We start from the raw sequence: 25,375 nt of genomic DNA on the forward strand, positions 1-25,375 counted from the left end.
TTTCCTGTGGCCAATTACATTGGAGAGGAACCTCCAACTTCTCCCACAAGGCCCAGAACACAAGATTTAGGGCTGAGTGAACCTTGAAAGGTATAGACCCTGTTAGATAGCGACCGGTTATGTTGTAAATGAGAGTTATTTACCTCAGAAATGGTGTGAATTTGGTGGTCCATTCTGGTACGTGTAGTGCCAGATGTTTTCTGTTAAAATATTCACAGGGCCAGGTTCACAGGTAGCTGAAGAGAAAGATGGGTCTGGGTACCTACATACCCCATCCCCATCCGCAAAAGATACGGACTGTAGTACTGTGAGTGTATACCTGAGTGGAAGCGAGATAGCTTCACTAGGATACTTAAAGTGTATTATATTACTGGAGAAGTGTATTTGAACTTTGCGGGAGTACCGTGAATATAACGGACCTGAAATCCGTCTGTGTTTATGTGATGAAGTGCGGTTTATGGTTGGTTGTATCAACCAATTGGACTTTTAAATGGAAGTGTTTCCTGTGCTACCTTGAAGAAGCAAGCCAAGTGAGTAAAACCCATCAATTCAGGTAGGGAATTGTCACAACCCTCATAAATTTACTAACTCTCTTCCACAACCCAGCCAGCTGAAAATGTGTCCATAATGGTGCGCTCACATTAGCTTATAGCCAACGCATAACACTGCTGAGTGCTAGTATTTCGTACCATTGCCCTAAACCCATATGACTTGGGTCAAATGTTTTGGATATCCTTCCACGAGCTTTTCACAATAGTTGGTAGGAATTTGGGCCCATTCCTCCTGTCAGAAATGGTGCTTTACTCGCACCTGCCTTTTCAGCTTTGCCCTTAAAGTTTCAATAAGATGTAGATCAGGGCTTTATGATGGCCACACCAAAACATTGACTCTGTTAAGCCACTTTGTAAGCAGTTTGGCAGTATCATTGTCCATTTTAGAAGACTCATTTCAGCCCAAGTTTTAAGTTCCTAGTTGATGTCTTGAGATGTTGCTTCAGTATTGCCACATCTTCTTTCCTCATGATGCCATCTATTTTGACAAGTGCACCAGTCCCTCCTGCAGCAAAATAACCCCACAACATGATGCCTCCACCCCCGTGTTTCACGGTTGGGATGGTGTTCATAGGGATGGTGTTCTTAGGATTCAAAGATTCTCCCTATTTGATCCAAACGTAATGATGGTCATTATGGCTCAACAGTTCAATTTTAGTTTCATCAGACCACAGAACATTTCTCCAAAACTTAAGGCGTTTGTTCCTGTGTGCATTTGCAAACATTAATCTGGCATTTTTATGTTCCTTTTGAAGTAATGGCTTCTTCCTGGCAGAGTGGCCTTTCAGCGCAGGTTGATATAGTACTCATTTCACTGTGGCTAATGACGCAATCTTACCAGCTTCCGCCCGCATCTTCACAAGGTCTTTTGCTTTTTTTCTCAGGTTGATATACATATGTCGACCAAGGCATGTTCATCTCTAGTACACAGAACCAGTCTCATTCCTGAGCGTTATGGTGCCTGGACATTCCCATCTTGTTTGTACTTGCGTATAATTGTTTGTACAGGTGAACGAGGCACCATCAGGTATCTGGAAATTGCACCCAAGGATGAACCAGACTTGTACAAGTCCACAATTCTCTTCCTGATATCTTGGTTGATTTCTTTTGACTTTCCCATGATGCTACACAAAAAAGCAGTATGTTTCAGGTGGGCATTAAAATACATCCACAGGTGTCTCTAATTAACTCAGATATTGCCAATTAACCTATCAGAAGCGTAAAAAGACATGACATCATCATATGGGCTGTCGCATGTTGTTTAAAGGCATAGTACTCTTAGTGTATGTAAACTTTTGACTTTCTAGAATGTAATAAAAATGCCTTAAAACATTCTCTCTCATTATTCTGGCATTGGGCAAATGTAAATAATTTTCGTTCCTAATTGACCTAAAACGGGAAAGGTTTATTCAGATTTTATGTCAGATAGTGAGAAAAACATGCATATAGATAGTGTATGTAAACTTCTGGTTTTAACTGTATATTGCAGGTTTAACCCGGTGCTATAAATTAATAATAGTGCAACTTTAAAGCCAAAATTTTATTGGTCAATATACACAGTTAAATAAATCTAGTAAATAACTTTAATTCTATCTATTGTGTCAAATTTATTGGTATTATATGTGGGTGGAAGTTCTGTGAAATATAAGTATGATTTGGATTCTATAAGACACAATAAGTGCCATATATATCTACTTTAGTGGTCCTGAGCATTAGCCAGGCTGTCTCACCATGCGAAGGTCTTATCTGTATTGTCCTTGATCTTAACATCATAGATTTTATATGTGCCTTGTGGCTAATAGAATTTATAATGTTCTTTTTAACACTTTATACTACCTAAATCCTGCAATAATGAAACTTGAGGTACATTTTTTTATCTCAATATCTAGAATGGAAAAATATAGCAATTGTATAAAGTAAGAAGTGATAAAAATCTCAGTAATTATTTCAGTTTGTGTTCATTGCTCTTGGATAAAAGGCTTGTGCTTAGGTATCTGTTGATGACAACAACTATATAATGGCTTCAAGCTATGAAACCAAAGCAATATAAGACAGACACGTATCACTTTTTAACATACAGAAAACACTATTACAACTCAAGCTAAGTTCACAATTATACAGTGCTCTATGTTGAACACTGTGTTGATGTTTCCATCTAAATCTTCAAATTCATATAGAATCCCTGGCAGAGCTTTGATGAAGCCAAACTGCCAAATGAGGCAGAAGGTGTCACTGTCAACACCATTTGTCCTTTGTCCTTCCTGTATCTGTCTTTTAAATGGAAACACTATAGCTATGCTCAGCAAAAAGCATGTAGAAATGTAAATCTAGCCTAAGGACTCATTCACGCATGCGTGTGTCACAGGCAGTCTGAGTATGGACCATAGTTCATGGACCAGCCATGGATCTCTGGACTCAGATTGACAGCCTTGTATATGCCTATGACCTGCCAAGTTGATTTCATGAGAATCAAGTCTCGTCCATAAATCATGATCCATGCTGAGACCATGACACATAGATTATACAAACAACATCCATAAGGCGCATATTAGCAAACAAAGAAGCCACACAGTGACAGTGCCACCCAATTGTGGCTATCAATTGGACCACTCCATAAATCATTAATAACAACCAAGAGAACGGTAGTTTTTGGTCAATAGAATATACCAAACTTTATTGAGAAATTGTTAAAAGGAGACCCAAATCGGATCTTGATAGATATTTACAAAAACATCAACAAACACATGTAAAAAAAAAAAAAAAAAAAAAAAGGAAGATGCAGTGGGAAAATCACCAGTCCACACATCTATGTGTGAATTATACACCATTTTTCACATCAATCCACTGATATATTTTTTTCTTCCATAGGAGAAACACAGTGGTTTATATGGACAATTACAGTGAGTGTGAGGCAAAGTTGTTAGATGTATATACCCAATAAAGTGTATGCAGATATAATGGAAGATGAAACTCTAAGTGGAGACCCCCAAACACGCTTTTCACTTGTTCAATCACCGCTTATTCATGTAAATGTTAAAAGGAACCTGTCAGTTGTAATATGCACCCAGACCGATGAGCAGTTCTGGGTGGATATTGCTAATTCCTGCCTAAGCGTTCCTGTATACACTAGCATATATAAAGAGATCTTTAGAAAAAGTATTTCTAAAGATCTTTTTTTCGTATGCTAATGAGTGCAGGGACTAGTCGGACTAACCAAGTTGCTTTCAACAGGCTTAACTTTCTCCCACTAATGGATTCCATTTCTATTTTCAGCCCTGAAGGATTTATATATATATTTTCACTAAAGCTACTGTTGAAAAAGCCACACAGTAGCAACTCTTCAGTATATGGTTTCAAAAGTGTGACAGAAAAAGAGGACCCAGCAGCATTGGAAGATCTATTGAATGAGGAGAGAAACTGATTACCAAGGTAGATTTCCACAAACAGTTATGCCTAGGTCTACAGGTTTCCCCCTTTGTCCTTATGCCCACCCATTGATATGTTTACGAAACCAGTGGTAGAAGATTTTAAAAACTAGACGAAGTAAGGACAAGCTTAAATCACGAATAAAGAAATGCACTCAGGAAAAACTAATCCCTGCATGTCATAATTAACGCAGTGGGGAATATTGTGATCTGGCCTAACTGTAAATATGAAAAAGACATGTATAAACAAAAGAAAGGAATACCTACTCCAAATTGGACTCTAATCCCCTGACACTCTTTATGGCAAAATTACAAAAAAATCTTGATAAAAGCATTTGAGGAAGGGACTATCAGAAAAAAAATATTAGAGGGTTTGACTGTCACTTCCCCAGAGTGTCAACCTTCTATTTACTGCGCAAAAAAATCAAAGACCTCATCAATCCACTGGGGCATCCGACTGTGTCCAGAATAGATGGATTATGTAAATTCATTGAGTTTTACTTAAAACCACTAGTAGAGACATTACCATCATATGTCACGGACATGACGGACGTTCTGAATAGTATTGACGGGGTATTTGTGGATTCTGATATGATTATTGCAACATCTGACATGGAGTCCCTCTACACCTGCATCAATCATGATACGGGTTTGGAGGCGATCCGCTTCTTTCTAAAGAACAGGAACCGAGATTGCCTATTATATGAACTGATCTTAGAGCTGCTCCACTATGTGCTGACCAATCATTTATTCACCTTTAAAAACCAGTTTTACCTACAAATGCGGGGAACTGCGATGAGCGCAGCCTGAATGTCTTCATACGCAAACCTCTTTCTAGATTACTGGGAAAGGGACATATTTGCACGTAAAGGTGCATGGGCAGTGCTGGTTATGCTATATTGATGATTTATTGATATTCTGGCAGGGCACAGTAGAGCAGCAAAGATCATTCAGTAGAGCAGCAAAGATCATTCATAGATCTTTTCAATGACAACACACTGAATATCAAGTTCACATTTAAAACAAGCAATGTGAAAATTGATTTTCTTGATAATAGTATGGAGGTGGATGAAACTGATGTATGCAGGAAGAAGATATCAGCGAATTCACTGTTACATGCCTCTTCTGCACATAATACCTCCAACATCAAAGCCATCCTGGTGGGACTGTTTCTTAGAATGAGGCGGATCAGCTCCATTGACAACACAGACAGATTTACACAAAGAGGATATAATCGTAGGTGTAATAGAAGGGGCTATAACAGGGCTAGGTGAACCTCCTGTAACCAACACCTAAAAGCTCCAAATAGATAAAATAACAAGCAAAACAAAAATGTAATTAAGTTCACTTATAATTTGGAATGGGAAACAAATAGGATGGTAATGCAGAATTATTGCCCAATTTTAAAAACTGAACCATACCTGGCTTCCTATCTCTCTGATAGACCCTCAGGGACTCCTAGAAGAGCTAAAAATCTAAAGGACTTACTTGTCCATAGCCATTACGCTCCTTACACATCGGGTCTCTTTGTTCATAATCACCCTATTAGAGATTCTTACCACTGTGGCCATAGTCTTGCCTGTGCCATTGTCTCTAACAATTCAGAATTTACATCAGCGGACGGTTTGCGACAATTTAATATTAATCACTATATCTTACATAGTTACTTAGGTTGAAAAAAGACCTAGTGTTACGGTTGCTGTGGCACTGAAGACTATGTTCGGATTTCTTGCTACTGCACATGTGCGAGCACTGGAGACTATGTTCGGATTTCTTGCTACTGCACATGTGCAAGCGCTGGAGACTAAGTCCTGTCTTGGAGCCATTGCACATGTGCGGGTGACATCATCGCTGACACGAGGTCACATGTCTCTGACACATTCTAAGCTGATTGGCCGCTGGTCATGTGCTTGTGACACGTGGTAACATGTCTCTGACACCTTCTATGCCGATTGGTCGCTGGTCATGTGCTTGTGACGCTTTGCTCGGTGATAGGCCAGCGTGACGTCATTGCTGTCGTTCTGGCAGCAGACTGGCTCTGGTGTCCTCCATCTTGGATGAGGCACAGAGTCTATATAAGACCCTGACGCACGCCGCCTGGCGCGCAGTCCTCTTGGTTCATGCATGAGAGTAGACGCTCTGTGCACGTCCCTCTAGGCATCTCTCTATGCTAGGTGAGCGATACCGGCAGGGTAGCGTTCTTGAACCTTACAGCTTCGGCTGCGGTCCGTATCCTTACATCTTAGTGGAGCGGACGTAGGCAGGTGCCTGAGGCACATGGTCCGGCTGGGCCTTGTGATCCTACTCGTAGGTGGACGTTGCCGCTAGGGTAACGTTCCTTATACTGCGTCTGGCAGTTGTTCGTATCCTCGCACACTAGGGGAGCGAACATAGGTAGGAGCTTTGTGCGGCTTGTGCTGCTGTCCGTCTCTTTTGCACCACTAGTGGAGCGGACCTAGGCAGGTGCCATATCTAGTGGTTCGTGTCCTCGCACACTAGTGGAACGAACGCAGGTAGGAGCTTTGTGCGGCTTACGCTGCTGTCCGTCTCCTGGCACCACTAGAGGAACGGAACTAGGTAGGTGCCATTTCACACTCACTGCTTTTGTCTCTGTGATCATTAACTGAGACCATACCACGCACCCTCCGAGTAAGGGAAGAATTGCTTTATTTCCTAACTATATGCCTCTGTGAGTTTAACAGAGGTATTGCACTCTGCACTTGTGCTACTACTATTTACAGCGGCACACTTATATACTCTTCCTCACTCATTAACCTATCCCTTTTACGTTAATGCTAAATACGGTAGTCGCTGTGACTTTAACAGTACACGCCGTGATTGGCTATAGTGTCACTGAGACGTATCAGTGTCAGTACTGCTTCCGTAGTACAAGATACCCCTTATCCTCTGCCATAGTCTGCAGCAGAGACTTTGCACGGTGGACCCTGACTGTCTGATATCCCTTTGGTATTTATAATCAGACAGCCCCCGTAACACCTATGTCCCTCTAGTTCAACCTTCCTCCACTAGTTATACATTTTGTTACTAAGTCACTTATAACAAACAATGTTTTGTGTACTGAGGAAATCATCCAGCCCTTTTTTAAAAGCTGTTATAGTATCTGCCATTACTATCTCTTGTGGTAGGGCATTCCACAATCTGGCTACTTTAACTGTAAAGAACCCTATCTCATGCAGAAGTTCAAATGTTATTATGCTAAGTTACGGTACTAAGAATATGCAGCATCGACTTAATACATGGAGGCATTAGATGGGGCTATATAAAAAAAGATGTTGGCACAGAGAGGGATATAGTGACTCTAGAAACTATGAGACTGAATGACCTAAATGAGAGTCTTAGTTTAGCTTCGGTCCTGTAGATGAGCAGTTTTAAGTTTAATTATGGTTTTCTATGTATCTTCAAAGTATGTGTTTTTTACTATTTGTATTTTTTTCTGACATATAAAAACAATTTGGTCTCTGACAGCCTTTCTCTCTTCCTTTTATATGAAGTATTTATGTGGTCTAATTGATATGGATTCTCTGAAGGACACACAGACCAACCATCCGCACCCTTAAAAGAGATACTTGAAGCAGAAAAGGGTATTTTTTTTTTACTATTAATGGACTGCATCTTTAAATATAAATTAATGTTGAAATATATATATATTGATTGCGTTATGTTATAGAAACTGTTATTGTATATATTATTCCAAAATATGGCGGCTAATGAGGAGAATCCTGTTGTACTTCATTTACCTATTGTTGCCCTGCGATGCGGTTGGTGGGCGCATGATCCCTGGGTCATTTCTCTCCCTGCTCTCCTCATGGTGTCTGTCTGGTCTGCAGGTGTGCATTCGGAAGCCATGGCTATGGCCGGTTTCTCTTGCGCAAGCGTGGACTATGATGCAAGGGGGGTAGGGGGCTTAATATCTGGTCACATGACCGTCTCCTTGACGATTTAAGGTCCTGTCAGGTACGTTTGTTACCATCCCCATGAATAAGCGATGATTGAGCACGTGAAACGCACGTTGGGGTTCTCCACTTGGGGCTCCAACTTGCACAATATCTGCACAGAGCACTTTATTGGGTATGTGCATCTAACAACTTTATCTCACTCTCCCTGTAATTGTCCATATAGAAAATGTGTCTCTTCTTATGGGGGGGAATATATCAGTGGACTGATGTGAGAAATTATGTATAATTCACATATAGATGTGAAGATTGGTGCTTTTTCCCACTGCCTCTCCCTTTTTTACATATTTTTGTTGATTTTTTTGTAAATATCTATGAAGATCCGATTTGGATCTCTTTTTTTAACATTCTCTCAATAAAAGTTGTCATATTGTATTGACCAAAAACTCCCGTTCTCTTGGTTGTTATGACATGATACATAGATGTGTGACTGGGTCCTTTACAGAAATTTGGCCTTCAAAGTCATTGCATATTATAAAAATAAATGGGTACAGAAGTGCTACTTATCTTATATTACAGTACAGTGTATAATAGTAAATCAATAGAAAATTAGTCATCTCGTAGTCAATATTTTCTATGTAACAATTCACAAATATTATACTTGGTAATAAACGATAATGACTCACCGGGTTTTAGTTGGATTGGCTCTCGCTCACCTTTGGATCCATAATAGTAAACAACATCTCCCTTCACATTGCTGAATAAAAAAGGAAAAAGGACGTTATCTTTTTCTCTTATAGTAACCATAAGTTTCTTAAAAAAGAGCTATAAAAAATAAGACAGCAGATCAAACAGCAGGAGGCTCAAGGTCAATGAAAAGTAACTTATTCCTTATTCTCTGCACACTAAAGAAAGATCAAACACAAAATAAAATATCCATATATTACATAAAATGCAAAGCAAAGGGAACTATTCATATAAAATATCTGTGTAAAATATGGCTGCCCCAGAATATTTATATAATCGAATTAGGTGTAGTGATGGGCGATCCCCCCCGATGGTCGGGATTGGGAGCCTCGCCCGATCGTTTAGTAAAGATCGAGATCGGGATCGAGATAACACGTTCTTGCGTCCGATCACCGATCTTGGGCTCCGCAGTTATGGGATGGGGCGGGGGGTTGCTGTAAAATAAAAAATATAGTTAATAATAAACATTGTCATTATACTTACTGCTCCCGTGACGCGTCCTGCAGACTCTGTCTCCCAGCGTTTCTGCTTCTGAGTCTGATAATTGCTGTGCCCCCGGGTTAAAAGACCTTCCGTGGCGGCATAGCCATGTGACCAGTCTGGTGTAAATGTTGTACAGATATCGGCTTACAGACTGGTCACATGACTATGACGTCATCGAAGGTCCTCACTGTCAGGCTGCTTCTCGCTCTTTACAAAGCGATGTAGCAGAGCTGGCAATGCTCTCTATGCTTCTCACTTTGTATAAACTGTGTCTGTACAGAGTGATGAAGCAAAGTTGACATTGCTGTCCATGTGGATTACGTCAGACTAAGGAGTTTTTTTATAATAAAGATGGAGTCTCAAAATGTTTTTTTGTTTTATTTCTAATAAAAAAAATTTTTCTTTGTGTTGTGTTTATTTTTTACTTTAGATAAAGAGAAAAAATTGAAACCAGCACTCACCATATTATGCTGTACAACACTCTGATGTTTTTTATTTAAAAAAACGTGGATACATGCTGCGGCGTTACAGGGAGGGAAAACAGAAGGTCAGCACATAAAGACGACAGCTATTTCGCCCCTAGGGGTGGGGCTTCTACAGGTCGAAGACCTTCCGTTTTCCCTCCCTGTAACGCCGCAGCATGTATCCACGTTTTTTGAAATAAAAAACATCAGAGTGTTGCACAGCATAATATGGTGAGTGCTGGTTTCAATTTTTTCTCTTTATCTAAAGTCTTATGTGTTGAACTTTAGAAATAAGCACCCCAAAGCTGCAACTCTGTCTTTATCCTTCCTGAGGTTCCCACATAGTCGCAGATATTGAAAGCGGATGTAACGCTGATTGCGACCGACTGCTGTGAGCAACTTGGCAGGTTATCTTGTTGCAGTAGTGCCCTGTTGTTTCCTTCTAACATTTACTACTGTTTATTTTTTACTGTTTACTAGAAATTCAGGGTGGCCATGTCTAATTTGGCGTGACACCATGAATTTAGGGCTTAGTACCATCTGAGAATACAAAGCTGGTATTAACCCCTTTATTACCCAGCGTGCTACCACATTAGGGCCGCTGGACGAGCCGGGTAAAGCGCCTGGAAATGGAGCTAAGAAACAATGCACCATTTCCAGGGGCAGCTGCGGGTTGCCAAGAATCCCAGATGCCTGGCGTTACCTGACTGGTGATCAAAATATGGCGGGAGCCCACGCACTTTATTTTTAATTATTTTTTTAAATAATTAAAAAAAAAAAAAAAAAATGGGCTTCCCTGTATTTTGATTGCCAGCCAATGTAAAGCCAGGCAGATGGGGGTAGCAGCCCGTAGCCGTCCGCTTTATCTGCGCTGCGAATCAAAAATACCGCGGAGTGCTACATCATTTTTTTGAAAATCAAATACTGTATATTAATATATATATATAATATATATATATATATATATATATATATATATATATATATATATATATATATATATATATATATATATATATATATATATATATATATATATATAGTGCATAGCTCTGGCAAAAATTAAGAGACCACTGCAAAATTTTCAGTTTTTCTCTTTATTTTTCTATTTATTATTCTTAATTTTTCTCTTTTCAGGTTACTCCAACAGACAATCACAGATGCCCATTCTATGTGCCGGGTCTGTGATTGCCTGACATCACAGTACTGTAAAAATAAATAAATCATTAAAAAAAATGATATAGCACTCCATGGTATTTTTGATTCTCAGCGCAGATGAAGCAGAGGGCTACGGGCTGCCACCCCTATCTGCCTGGGTTTACCTTGGCTGGCAATCAAAATAAAGGGAAGCCCATTATTTTTTTATTTAAAAAAATAATAAAAAAAACACGTGGGCTCCCGCTGTATTTTGATCGCCAGTCAGGTAAAACTGGGCATCTGGGGGCTGGGATTCTCAGCAGCCCGCATCTGCCCCTGTAAATGGCGCATTGTTTTTTAGCGCCATTTCCTGGTGCTTTACCCAGCTCGTCCAGTGGCCCTAATGCAGTGGCACACTGGGTAATAAAGCTGTTAATACTAGCTTTGTATTCTCAGATGGTACTAAGCCCGAAATTCATGGTGTCACACCAAATTAGACATGGCCACCATGAATTTCTAATATACAGTATAAAAAAAAAAAAAAATACAACAAAGAAATTTTTTTTTATTAGAAATAAAACAAAAAAAAATTTAGAGACTCCATCTTTATTATAAAAAAAAGCCTAAAGCGGGCTTTACACGCTACGACATCGCTAATGCGTTGTCGTTGGGGTCACGGAATTTGTGACGCACATCCGGCCGCATTAGCGATGCCGTTGCGTGTGACACCTATGAGCGATGTTGCATCGTCGCAAAAACGTACAAAATTGCTCATCGGTAACATGGGGGTCCATTCTCGAATATCGTTGGAGCTGCAGGTACGAAGTAGTTCGTCGCTCCTGCGGCAGCACACATCGCTCCGTGTGACGCCGCAGGAATGAAGAACCTCTCCGTACCTGCCGCCGGCCCCAATGCGGAAGGAAGGAGGTCGGCGGGAGGTTACGTCCCGCTCATCTCCGCCCCTCCGCTTCTATTGGGCGGCCGCTCAGTGACGTCGCTGTGACGCCGCACGGACCGCCCCCTTAGAAAGGAGGCGGTTCGCCGGTCACAGCGACGTCGCAGGGAAGGTAAGTATGTGTGACGGGCCCGGCCGATGCTGTGCGACACGGGCAGCGATTTGCCTGTGTCGCACAACCGATGGGGGTGGGAACGCACGCTAGCGATATCGGTACCGATATCGCAGCGTGTAAAGTAGCCTTTAGTCTGACGTAATCCACAGGGAGAGCAATGTCAACTCTGCTCAATCACTCTATACAGACAGAGTTTATACAAAGTGAGAAGCAGAGAGAGCATTGTCAGCTCTGCTACATCGCTCTGTACAGAGCAAGAAGCAGCCTGACAGTGAGGGTATGATTGCAGTTGCATATCTCTATACATCATCCCGCAAGCCTGACACTTTCCAGACAGGAGCGCCTCAGCTGCATGGAAATATATGGAGCTGACCCGCTGCTGTCGGGAGATTGTGCGCTGTGATGCGATGCGACACTCCACAATGATAATCAGGTAACAGGACCTTTGATGACGTCATAGTCATGTGACCAGTCTGCAACCAACGAGGTAATACAACATCCACACCTGACTGGTCACATGGCCATGACGTCACGGAAGGTCTTTTAACCCGGGGGAACAGCAATGATCGGACTCGGAAGCAGAAGCGCTGTGAGACAGAGTCTGCAGGACGCATCGCGGGACCTGTAAGTATAATGACAATGTTTTTTAATAATGTACTGGTTTTTTTTTTACAGCCCCTGGACCCGATCTGTAACACGAGCTTCTCAGGAAAGCTTGTGATCGGGATCGTGTACACGATCACTATGTGATCGGTATGATCCCCGATCTTTACAGTTCGGGATCGCCCATCACTAATTAGGTGCAATATACTTTAAAGGGAACCTGTCACCAGATATGTCCCCTATAAGCTGCAGCTACCACCACTACAGCATTCTAGAGTACTTTATATAAGAGCCCAGGCCGCTGTGTACCTCACTGTGTAAATGTGTTTGGACAGTGGTTAAAAAAGGTCTAACTGACTTCAGTCTTTGTGTAAGGGATTGCTGATCGGTACTTGACGAAGCTGGTGTTTAACGTCAATAATTATGTATACTGGCGTTTTCTAAATTGTTGCGTGCACTTAAAGTGCAGACTGGTCAGATGGGTGTCTCCGTTCTCCGGTACCAGTGTCCCCTCTTTCGGCCATCTTTGTTCTCCTTCTTCTGAAGCCTGGGTGCATAACGCGTCCTACGTCATCCACACTAGCCAGCATTGAGGTCCTGCACAGACGCACTTTGATCTGCTTTGAACAGGGCAGATCAAAGTATTCTAGTGCGCATGCACGGGAACTCAATGCCGGCTAGTATGCATGACATAGGACACATCATGCACCCAGGCTTCAGAATAAGGAGGACAAAGATGGCCGAAAGAGGAGGCGCCGGTACCGGAGACACCCATCCGATCACTCTGCACCACACCGCCTCTAGGTGAGTATTATAAAGTGATTTTTATGTTCTACACAGCGGCCTAGGCGTTTATATACAGTATTCTAGAATGCTGTATATAAGAGCCCACTGGTGGTGGCCGCAGCTTATAGTCGCCAAATTTGGTGACAGGTTCCCTTTAAGTGTACGCAACAATTTAGAAAACGAAAGTGTACATAATTATTGATGTCAATCACCAACTTCTTCAAGTACCGATCAGCAATCCTTACATAAAGATTGAAGTTAGACCTTCCTTAACCGCTATCCAAATACATTTACACAGTAAGGTAATTTGAAGCTTGTGGGTCCCAATCAAAAATCTCCAACAGGGACTTCAACCATAACATGTCTTTAAAAAAATTGGCCTTCCAATATGAGCCAAAGGGACCTTTTGGCCATCTGGGCTCAAAGGCCATAGGCGTGCAAGTTTCTTTACTCCAGATATGACAGCAGTGAAGAAGACATCAATCAAGCCAATGGGGTGTGATTACAGGACATGAAGTCAGACTAGTCTGGGTGAACAGATGTTCTGCCGTATAAGTGCTGGCTAATTTACATATAATATCCAATGCTATAAAAATGTTCTTTCTACGTATAAAATAGAGTTTTGGAACAGCAATCATTTGATTACAATACAGGAAAAGGGCTCTGACAGATAATGGTGCCATTTCGAGGGTCTTGGAGACTTAGCAAGTTCCCTTAACACTGGAACTACTGAGGTAGTCATTTTGACTACTTTGCACCACGTATTTCTATATAGGTGTCACGAGTCCAGTAGTTCTAGTGTTAAAATGTACTTTTAAGCCACCTGCCCCTCACTATTACTGAAAATCACGATGCGTATTTATACCTACATGAAAACTGTGCTCAGACTGTTTATTCCATGCTTTGAAAAACCTCAGCTGTTTTGAAGATAGATGTGGCGAATGCAAATAGTCATTTTACTTTATAGGACAAAGGAAACTCCACCTGCTGAAATGTTGAACAGCCATATATCTTGTGGAAAAAGCCCTGCCTGACCTTAAACTCAGCAACAAAGGTCTGATCATCAGACATAATACAGATTTCTGAAGCGATGTGCATGCTATATACAGTCAGGGCCAGAAATATTTGGACAGTGACACAAGTTTTGTTATTTTAGCTGTTTACAAAAACATGTTCAGAAATACAATTATATATATAATATGGGCTGAAAGTGCACACTCCCAGCTGCAATATGAGAGTTTTCACATCCAAATCGGAGAAAGGGTTTAGGAATCATAGCTCTGTAATGCATAGCCTCCTCTTTTTCAAGGGACCAAAAGTAATTGGACAAGGGACTCTAAGGGCTGCAATTAACTTTGAAGGTGTCTCCCTCGTTAACCTGTAATCAATGAAGTAGTTAAAAGGTCTGGGGTTGATTACAGGTGTGTGGTTTTGCATTTGGAAGCTGTTGCTGTGACCAGACAACATGCGGTCTAAGGAACTCTCAATTGAGGTGAAGCAGAACATCCTGAGGCTGAAAAAAAGAAAAAATCCATCAGAGAGATAGCAGACATGCTTGGAGTAGCAAAATCAACAGTCGGGTACATTCTGAGAAAAAAGGAATTGAATGGTGAGCTTGGGAACTCAAAAAGGCCTGGGCGTCCACGGATGACAACAGTGGTGGATGATCGCCGCATACTTTCTTTGGTGAAGAAGAACCCGTTCACAACATCAACTGAAGTCCAGAACACTCTCAGTGAAGTAGGTGTATCTGTCTCTAAGTCAACAGTAAAGAGAAGACTCCATGAAAGTAAATACAAAGGGTTCACATCTAGATGCAAACCATTCATCAATTCCAAAAATAGACAGGCCAGCGTTAAATTTGCTGAAAAACACCTCATGAAGCCAGCTCAGTTCTGGAAAAGTATTCTATGGACAGATGAGACAAAGATCAACCTGTACCAGAATGATGGGAAGAAAAAAGTTTGGAGAAGAAAGGGAACGGCACATGATCCAAGGCACACCACATCCTCTGTAAAACATGGTGGAGGCAACGTGATGGCATGGGCATGCATGGCTTTCAATGGCACTGGGTCACTTGTGTTTATTGATGACATAACAGCAGACAAGAGTAGCCGGATGAATTCTGAAGTGTACCGGGATATACTTTCAGCCCAGATTCAGCCCAATGCTGCAAAGTTGATCGGACGGCGCTTCATAGTACAGATGGACAATGACCCCAAGCATACAGCCAAAGCTACCCAGGAGTTCATGAGTGCAAAAAAGTGGAACATTCTGCAATGGCCAAGTCAATCACCAGATCTTAACCCAATTGAGCATGCATTTCACTTGCTCAAATCCAGACTTAAGACGGAAAGACCCACAAACAAGCAAGACCTGAAGGCTGCGGCTGTAAAGGCCTGGCAAAGCATTAAGAAGGAGGAAACCCAGCGTTTGGTGATGTCCATGGGTTCCAGACTTAAGGCAGTGACTGCCTCCAAAGGATTCGCAACAAAATATTGAAAATAAAAATATTTTGTTTGGGTTTGGTTTATTTGTCCAATTACTTTTGACCTCCTAAAATGTGGAGTGTTTGTAAAGAAATGTGTACAATTCCTACAATTTCTATCAGATATTTTTGTTCAAACCTTCAAATTAAATGTTACAATCTGCACTTGAATTCTGTTGTAGAGGTTTCATTTCAAATCCAATGTGGTGGCATGCAGAGCCCAACTCGCGAAAATTGTGTCACTGTCCAAATATTTCTGGACCTAACTGTATATATGTATATATGTATATATATATATATATATATATATATATATATATATATATATATACATACACTGTACAGACCAAAAGTTTGGACACACCTTCTCATTCAAAGAGTTTTCTTTATTTTCATGACTCTGAAAATTGTAGATTCACATTGAAGACATCAAAACTATGAATTAACACATATGGAATGAAATACTTAAAAAAGCGTGAAACAACTGAAACTATGTCTTATATTCTAGGTTTTTCAAAGAAGCCACCTTTTGCTTTGACTACTGGTTTGCACACTCTTGGCATTCTCTTGATGAGCTTCAAGAGGTAGTCACCAGAAATGGTCTTCCAACAGTCTTGAAGGAGTTCCCAGAGATGCTTAGCACTTGTTGGCCCTTTTGCCTTCACTCTGCGGTCCAGCTCACCCCAAACCATCTCGATTGGGTTCAAGTCTGGTGACTGTGGAGGCCAGGTCATCTCGCGTACCATCCCATCACTCTCCTTCTTAGTCAAATAGCCCTTACACAGCCTGGAGGTGTGTTTGGGGTCATTGTCCTGTTGAAAAATAAATGGTGGTCCAACTAAATGCAAACCGGATGGAATAGCACGCCGCTGCAAGATGCTGTGGTAGCCATGTTGTTTTAGTATGCCTTCAATTTTGAATAAATCCCCAACAGTGTCACCAGCAAAGCACCCCCACATCATCACACCTCCTCCATGCTTCACGGTGGGAACCAGGCATGTAGAGTCCATCCGTTCACCTTTTCTACAAAGACACAGTGGTTGGATCCAAAGATCTCAAATTTGGACTCATCAGACCAAAGCACAGATTTCCACTGGTCTAATGTCCATTCCTTGTGTTCTTTCGCCAGGGAGAGACTAGATGTGAGAAGGGCACTATCCTCCAGGATCTCCTGGCATACAGCATCATCATAGACAAACAAAGAAAAAAAAAAAAGAGTATGCCACAATAGGGATCACCAGAAGAAATGTGTTCTTTCGCCCAAACAGGTCTCTAGCAGCTATTTTACCATGAAGGACTGATGCACAAAGTCTCCTCTTAATAGTTGTTCTAGAGATGAGAAGGTGTGTCCAAACTTTTGGTCTGTACTGTACATACCGTATACGGTATATATCATCCTAACCAAAGCTAGCAGGAAGACTTGCTATATATATTTAAAATAGCAGTAGCCTATGAAGACAAAACTACCTAGGATCAAATTCAGCCTTGCCCAATAATTTGTGTTCTGCAGCTACCACAGATGGAAATTGGCACTTCCAAGGACCAAAGTGTTCAGCTCTTGGATGCAGGTTCTTTTATAAGATACCTTTATGTAAATAAATCAAGCAATTTTACTACATATAAATAATAATAATCTTGACATTTCATATAAAATGAAAAATGCCTTGATACACCAAGAAAAGTAGTAGAATTGTATTTTCTTAGAATATTTTTTTATATATTTGTAAAGCACCACTCCAGTGTTTTTTTTTTCCTCAGCTGGAGTGGTTCTTTACACCCAAATTCCCTCACCTAGTTGTTATACTCACCATCCAGCATTTTCACCCTTCTAGTGGTGTTGCTCTGGTCCCATGGCGCCATGACTGTAACTTCTGAATGGCGTTAGACGTTATGTCACTAGCTCTCAATACAAGTCTATGAGGGTCAAATCCAGGCTCTCAAAAACTTGTATTGATTTGTGAACTCCGGAGCGCTCCATGAGCTACTGGAGCTGCTGCCAGGCCACAAAGTGCAGGAGATCAACCAGAATGATGTTGAAACAGATGAAGATGCTGGGGGGTTGTGTTAAGGGCACTTTACACGCTGCGATGTCGCTATCAATATCGCTAGCGAGCGTACCCGTCCCTGTCGGTTGTGCGTTACGGGCAAATCGTTGCCCGTGGCGCACAACATCGCTTACACCCATCACTCGGACTTACCTTCCCTGCGACGTTGCTATGACCGGCGAACCGCCTCCTTTCTAAGCAGCCGTCCAATATAAGTGGAGGGGCGGAGATGAGCGGGCGGAATATCCCGCCCACCTTCTTTCTTCCTCATTGCCAGTGGACGCAGGTAAGGAGATGTTCGTCGTTCCTGCGGTCTCACACATAGCGATGTGTGATACCGCAAGAACGACGAACAACCAGCGGCATGCACCATCAACGATATTATGAAAAGGAGCGATGTGTCAACGATCAACGATTTTTGATGTTTTTGCGATCGTTGATAGTCGCTTCTAGCTGTCACATGCTGCGATGTCGCTAACGATGCCGGATGTGCGTCACTAACGACGTGACGCCGCCGATATATCGTTAGCGATGTTGCAGCGTGTAAAGCCCCCTTTAGACACGGGGCCGTGGACTTATATTGACTTACTGAAATGCCTGCAGGTATTTTAGCTAAAAATTACTTTTGCAATTTTGGTATTTTATTTAAAAATATGTAAAAGTTTCTATGCCTTCTCTGACATTGTACATATCTTGATGTAAAATGTGTTGTGAGAATGTATCACTGAGTTTGTTCTGAAAGCAGAGTTTATAAGGACACATTCACACATTAGTTTCTATTTTCTATTATTTTTCAGCCACATAAAAAATATCTTTAGCTTTGCATCTGTTTTCTTTTTTCATAAAAAAAAAAAAAAAGGGAGGTCAACTATCTCAGCGTTTTTTTCATTGACATTTGGTAATAGATCCGTTAACAGCGGATGGAACAGGAAAAGCCCTTTAATGAGAAAGTCCATACTCATTACTGTTATGAAGAGGAGAGGGCAGCCTCTCTGAGATGTAATGTGAAAGTCTTGACAGGTTCTAGCCATGTTTGATCATGGATTACATCTTTCAGACACAGCTGAGACACAGCTGACCTCTCAGCTTAGGGATAGGTCTGCACGATGGAATTCATTATGTATATTGGAGCCTTGGAAACCACCAACAGGGGCACTTCGCAGTTGCTTGGTTTCACTGTAAGACTCTGTAGGTTTCTAAATTAATTTGCTTTATTTCCAGACTGAAAACTCATCAGTGTGAATACAAATACTCATTACATCAAAATATATCTCTCTGAGATACATTAGAAAACAAGACAAAGTCGTGGTCCTGCAAAGTGGATATCGAGCTAACAAATCGTAAAGGGAACCTGTCAGGTGCAATATGCATCGAGAACCACGAGCACCACGAGTTCTGGGTGCATATTGTTAATCCCAGCCTAACCATCACTGTATACACTAGCATAAGATAAAAGATGTTTAGAAATACTTTTTCTAAAGGTCTCTTTATCTTATGCTAATGAGCACAGGGACTAGTCCCAAGGGTGTTTTTCCCCTTAGCTAGTCGGCTCACATAGCATGCCCCTGTAGGCGTACTAACAAGCTAATGGATAATGAATTAGAAATACTTTTTTTAAAGATTCCTATATCCATGCTAGTGCATACAAGGACAGTTAGGCAGGGATTAGCAATAGGCACCCAGAACTGCTTGTGGTTCTGGGTACATATTGCACCTGACAGGTTCCCTTTAACATCGTGCAGCACTGAAGCTTTTGCTTACAGCTAAGTCTGTGTCAACCTTTTGATTTTGAGCTCTATTTAATGTATATAATAGAAAAAACCTCCTTTAGTATATGGTAAATAGAGACAGTGACATCTGTCACCTATATTCTATGTAGCCATTTGTTTAATGAATATGTCAAAAAAAGCAATCACAAAATTAACGTTGTTGATATATCTATTTGAGAGATGCATGAGACGGATTCTACACAGTGGCATCAGTCATCAATACGATGTTTTTATGGGACTTTTTATGTAGTCAGAGAAAATGGAAAACCAAAGCCAGCATCCAAAATTAGATAAAATTATGCATTTCTTTCTTCAGATTAAAAACATACAGTACCGTATTTTGCGGACCATAAGGCGCACCGGATTATAAGCCGCATTAGCAGTGAGCGCCGGCTAAGGCGCCTAGGTTCATATATAAGGCGCATCGGATTATAAGCCGCGGCGCATTAAAGTGAACCTGTCCCCAGTTTTATGGCCCCTAAGCTGCGGCCAGCACCAGTGGGCTATTATATACAGCATTCTAACATGCTTCAGTGCCGGCGAGTGTGTATGACGCGTCATACAGAATCGCCTGCGCAGGACCTCAGTGCCGGCGAGTGTGTATGACGTGGACGCGTCATGCACACAGGCTTCAGAAGACAGAGGAGCAAGATGGCCGAAAGAAGAGGCGCCGGTCTCGGAGAACAGCGCCGCCCATCTGGACAAGCAGCACTGGAGTGACCGGTTTCGGTGAGTACAATATTATAAAGTGATGTTTATGCTGTACAGCGCGGCCTGCGCTCTTATATATAGCATGTTAGAATGTTGTATATAAGAGCCCACTGGTGGTGGCCGCAGCTTAGGGGCCATAAAACTGGTGAAAGGTTCACTTTACCGTAAATGAAACAAAGCTTAGACTGTACTGTAGGTCAAAATTTATTTACGGTAACTCTTTCACAATACGTACGGTAACTCTCAACTTGTTCAGTTGTACGGTAACTGCAAATCAATACATTTTCAGTTCATTCTTCCTCCACAAATCCATCAAATTCTTCATCTTCAGTGTCGGAGTTTAACAGTTGGGCGATTTCTGTATCAAGCATTCTCGGGTCCCCCTCATCATTATCTGAGTCGGTCTCGTTGCAGCTGCTTAGGTCTTCAGTGATGATTCCAGCCTTCCTGAAAGCTCAGATTACACTGGAGACTGATACCTTTTTCCAGGCATCCACGATCCACTGGCACATAGTGGCATAACTTGCCCGGTGTTGCCTCCCTGTGTTGGTGAATGTGTGGTCACCTTCTGTCATCCAATGCTCCCACGCAGCTCGTAATTTAACTTTAAATGACCTGTTGATGCTGATATATAGTGGCTGGAGCTCTTTGGTTAATCCACCCGGAATTACGGCAAACTCTGAATTAGTTTTCTTCCCTTGGGCTTTGACATTATTGATCACATGGGCGCGCATGGAGTCACAAACCAATAGGGATGGGGATTTGTGAAAAAAACCATCCGGTCTCTTGACGTAGACCTCCCTCAGCTTCTCAATCATCTTCTCCTCGTACATCCAGCCCTTTGGGTTAGCTTTGATGATGACACCAGCAGGAAACTTTTCTTTGGGTAAAGTCTTTCTCTTGAAAATGACCATGGGTGGTAGTTTCTGGCCATTAGCCTGACAGGCGAGAACTACAGTGAAAGAGGACTTCTCGTTTCCTGTGGTGCGTATAGATACCGTACTGGTCCCTGTTTTCTCAACAGTACGATTTACAGGGATATCGAAAGTGAGGGGGACCTCATCCATGTTAGTGATGTGTTCTGGCTTGATGTTCTTTTCATTTATCTTGGTTGTGCAGTAGGTGCGGAAAATAACCAGTTTCTCTTCATAATCCTTTGCCAGTTGCTGGCAGACAGTAGTTCTGGTGCGGATGGAGAGATTACGTCTGTTCATAAAACGAAAGCACCATGAAGGACCTCCTCGAAACTCTGTGATCTCCATGTCGCGTGCTAACGCTGTGGCTTTCAGTCGAATAGAGACAGTGGAGACGCTTCTACCAGCGGTTCTCTGTTCGATAACCCACTGTTCTATTTTGTCCTCCAACTGTGGCCATCTTGCTTTGTTTCCTCGGAAACTCAGTTTGGTCTTCTTTACCTGGCGCAGTGCATCTTCTTGTTTCCTCCAATTACGCACCATAGATTCATTTATGTTGAATTCTCTTGCAGCTGCTCTATTTCCATGCTCTACTGCATGATTTATAGCTTTAATCTTAAAATCTGCATCATAAGCATGTCGCTTAACAGGAGGCATTTTTGGGGGACAGATAACCTGCGCTGCTCCCGCGCACAGATTTGTACATATCACCGCACTCAGTGAGGCTCCTGACTACGGTGGCCGTAATGCTCGATCAATGTACTGTACTGTATCCATATATAAAGCGCACCGGGTTATAAGCCGCACTTTCGATTTCTGAGAAAATCATAGGCTTTTATGTGCGCCTTATGGTCCGGAAAATACGGTATATCCAATATGATTCATTAAACAGGAAATATAAACAATGCTTATGCTTTTCAGTGGCCTTAATCATTGCATAGAAACAAATACAGTATACAAGCAGTGGTTAGATGGATAATTATGCAGAAGAGAAGTGTACCATGCAGCAAATGCAGCAAAAAAAAAAGGTAGGGGGATGGGGTAAGGTGAGGTGAGGTGTGAGGAGAAGGTTATAACTTAACACACAAACTTAAAAGGGGTTATACAGGACTAATTATGTTTTAATATGGGTCAAAAAACTAAGAGGCACATAGTTGCTAACTAGTTAGCAACTACCTGCCTGTCATATTCAGTGCTAGCTCAGGGTGGTCACCAACTCCTCCTGCTGGCGATTGAACTGCCATGTCTTCAGAGGAGCTTTTCTTCTTCCAGGCTCCTTTGTGAACAGGGAGTGCTGACATTATGTTGATTGACAACCGGTTTCCCAAAGTTAGGCAGTCAAATCAGCATGACATCCACAGTCACGGCTTATCAACAGAGCAGAGCGGAAGAGAAGCTGTTGCTCTGTAGATGTTGCAGAATCGCCAGCAAAAGCGGTCTGTGATTGCTCTATACTGTAGAGATGTGCGCTGAGCAGAACAGGCAGGTAGCTAGCTAATACCGGACTGTTGGCTCTTAGGCCCACAGAAAAAAAACTCAATATCGTCTAGGATAACCCATTTAATATTGTAGGATAAAGTCATGTCATGTGTTCAAATCATTTGGACCATGATTTTAGTATAAGTATCTAAAAAGACACTCTGTTTAATTATTTTCTTTAATGGGTGCCAATTCTAGGTAGTATGTCTACCCCATCAATAGCTTGTACTTTAAGGTATGAATAGTCACTTACATGAACATATGAAAATTGAGAGGAGTGTACCAAGATTTGCCAATATAATAAATTCTCCTTTTTAAAGTTCAGGAGATACACCCCATATATTCAATCAGACAACTGGTGCATGTGACTAAATAATCCACATATTTTTTATTGCAGCTTATATATTGATTTATATATTTTTTGTGACACAAGATTCAAAAGATTGGGAACCTTTAGACTAACCCAGGGGTGGGGAACCTCCGGCCCGCGGGCCGTATACGGCCCGTGACGACTTTTTATGCGGCCCCCAGGCACATTCCCAGGGACCGCTGTGCTCTGGCAGCAGCCGCGCTTTTCCCGGCTGCCGGCCCTTTAAATCTCACTGCCTGATGCCTTGAGGGTAGATGCTAGAATGTACGGGCTCTATCCAGATCCTGACTTCCAGGACCTGACTGCAGCCCATACATTCTAGGCTTAACCCCGGCCTATGCTAGTGTGCTCTGGTGGGCGGAGTAAGCAGCACGCTGCGATATGTCACAGAAGAGCTGCAGCAGATTTACCAGCCTCCCGGACCTGCTGTCTGCGTGACTCCTCCTCCCCCTCACTGTGAGTACGCAACCCATCGCTACCCCCCTCCCCCCCCGCTAAGTGCTGTGTGTACCCCTCGTGCTGTGTGTACCCCTCAATGCTGTGTACCCCCCAGTGCTGTGTACCCCCTCGTGCTGTGTACCCCCTAATGCTGTGTGTACCCCCTAATGCTGTGTGTACCCCCCAGTGCTGTGTACCCCCCCAGTGCTGTGTGTACCCCCCAATGCTGTGTGTACCCCCTAATGCTGTGTGTACCCCCTAATGCTGTGTGTAAACCCTAATGCAGTGTGTACCCCCTAATGTTGAGTACACCCCTAGTACAGTGTGTACCCCCTAGTACTGTGTGTGCTCCACTAGTGCTGTCTGTACCCCTTGGGTGATGTCTATGCCCCCCCAGTGCTGTCCGCACCACCTAATGCTGTCCATGCTGCCACCAGTGCTGTCCATGCCACGGTCAGTGCTGTCTGTGCCCCCTTATGCTGTCCGTGCTCCCCAGTGCTGTGTGCCACCCTTCAGTACTATGTACCCCCCAGTGCTCTGAACTTGCTACTGCTGTCTGTGCCCTCCTGTTGATGTCTATGCTCCCCCATACTTCTCTGTGTCTCCCTAGTGCTGCCTCCTAGTGCAGTCCGTGCTGCCTCCTAGTGCAGTCCGTGCTGCCACCTAGTGCAGTCCGTGCTGGCACCTAGTGCAGTCCGTGCTGCCACCTAGTGCAGTCCGTGCTGCCACCTAGTGCAGTCCGTGCTGCCACCTAGTGCAGTCCGTGCTGCCACCTAGTGCAGTCCGTGCTGCCACCTAGTGCAGTCCGTGCAGCCACCTAGTGCAGTCCGTGCAGCCACCTAGTGCTGTCTGTGCCACAGCCAAGGCTGTCCATGCCCCCCTACTGATATATATGCCCCAGCCCCTCCTGTGATGTGTACTCCCAGTGTCTCCTGTAATTTATGCACCCCAGCCCCTCCTGTGATCTATATGCCCCCAGCATCTCCAGTCCGAGACAAACCTAGAAAAGCAGCTGTGAGAAACAAGATGATCAATATCACCGAACATCACAGTCACACCAAACAGAAGCAGCTCCTGCCTCTACAGTAGGGGTGAGTTAATTAATCGTTTGACCAAATATAGCTGGGTTATTTTTCAAGTTGATAATGTTGTGCGGCCCCCAAAGGTTAGTAGGAAATTCCAAATGGCCCCTGGCAGTAAAAAGGTTCCCCACCCCTGGACTAACCTATGTAACACAGCCATGGTGAGGAGTTTTTACACTCTATAAGGCTGGTTTCAGACGTCCGTGTTTTAGGTACGTGTGACATCCGTTTTTAACACGGATGTCACACGTACCTATGTTCCCCTATTGTGTACTCTCACGGCCGTGTTTTCACACGGACCGTGTGGCCCCGCTTTTACCCGCACGCTCACACGGAGACATGTCCGTTTTTTTCTCCAGCAGCACGGGTGTCACATGGAGTGCACACTGATGTGATATGTGTGACATCAGTGTGACACGGACCGGAGAAAACACGGGTTTTAAATAAAAAGATTTTCTATATTTACCTATATCCAGCGATGCTGTCTCCGGCTCTGCTGCCTCCGGCTCCTGACCCCCGCACTTTATTTTCATTGATTATTCACTGTAGTGAGCAGCAGAGAGCAGGGGCATCGCGGTGACCGCGATGGAGACAGCACCGCCGAGGACAGCATCGCTAGAGACATCGCTAGTGACAGATGAGTATCCTGCCAGCAGTGTGAGTGCAGGGACGTAAAGAAAGTCATCGGATTTCCCAATGAACTCTGATGACCTCCTGATGACACCCCTGTGGCAACTGTGGTACAGCGAGTGTCACGACGGTGACTTCCAGGGGGTCATGAGAGTTCATTGGGAACTCTGATGACACCCTGGATGTCACTGCACAAACTGCTGTATACTCACCTGTCCCCGGCAATGTGCTGTCCTCGGCTGTGCTATCCAGTGCAGTCCCCGCGATGC

General features: G+C 42.9%; 1 protein-coding gene across 2 annotated transcripts in view; it reads right to left on the reverse strand.

The window, feature by feature from the left end:
* Nucleotides 1-25,375, reverse strand: part of TANGO2 (transport and golgi organization 2 homolog) — a 285,769-nt gene that overhangs the window by 30,022 nt on the left and 230,372 nt on the right. For both annotated transcript variants that reach the window (XM_075341767.1, XM_075341766.1), the window contains exon 6: nt 8,577-8,647. In XM_075341767.1, the coding sequence (XP_075197882.1) occupies nt 8,577-8,647 (71 nt within the window). The remainder of the gene's footprint in view (nt 1-8,576; nt 8,648-25,375) is intronic.

This window comes from Anomaloglossus baeobatrachus, chromosome 1 (genome assembly GCF_048569485.1).
Source record: "Anomaloglossus baeobatrachus isolate aAnoBae1 chromosome 1, aAnoBae1.hap1, whole genome shotgun sequence".
Classification (NCBI taxonomy): Eukaryota; Metazoa; Chordata; class Amphibia; order Anura; family Aromobatidae; genus Anomaloglossus; species Anomaloglossus baeobatrachus.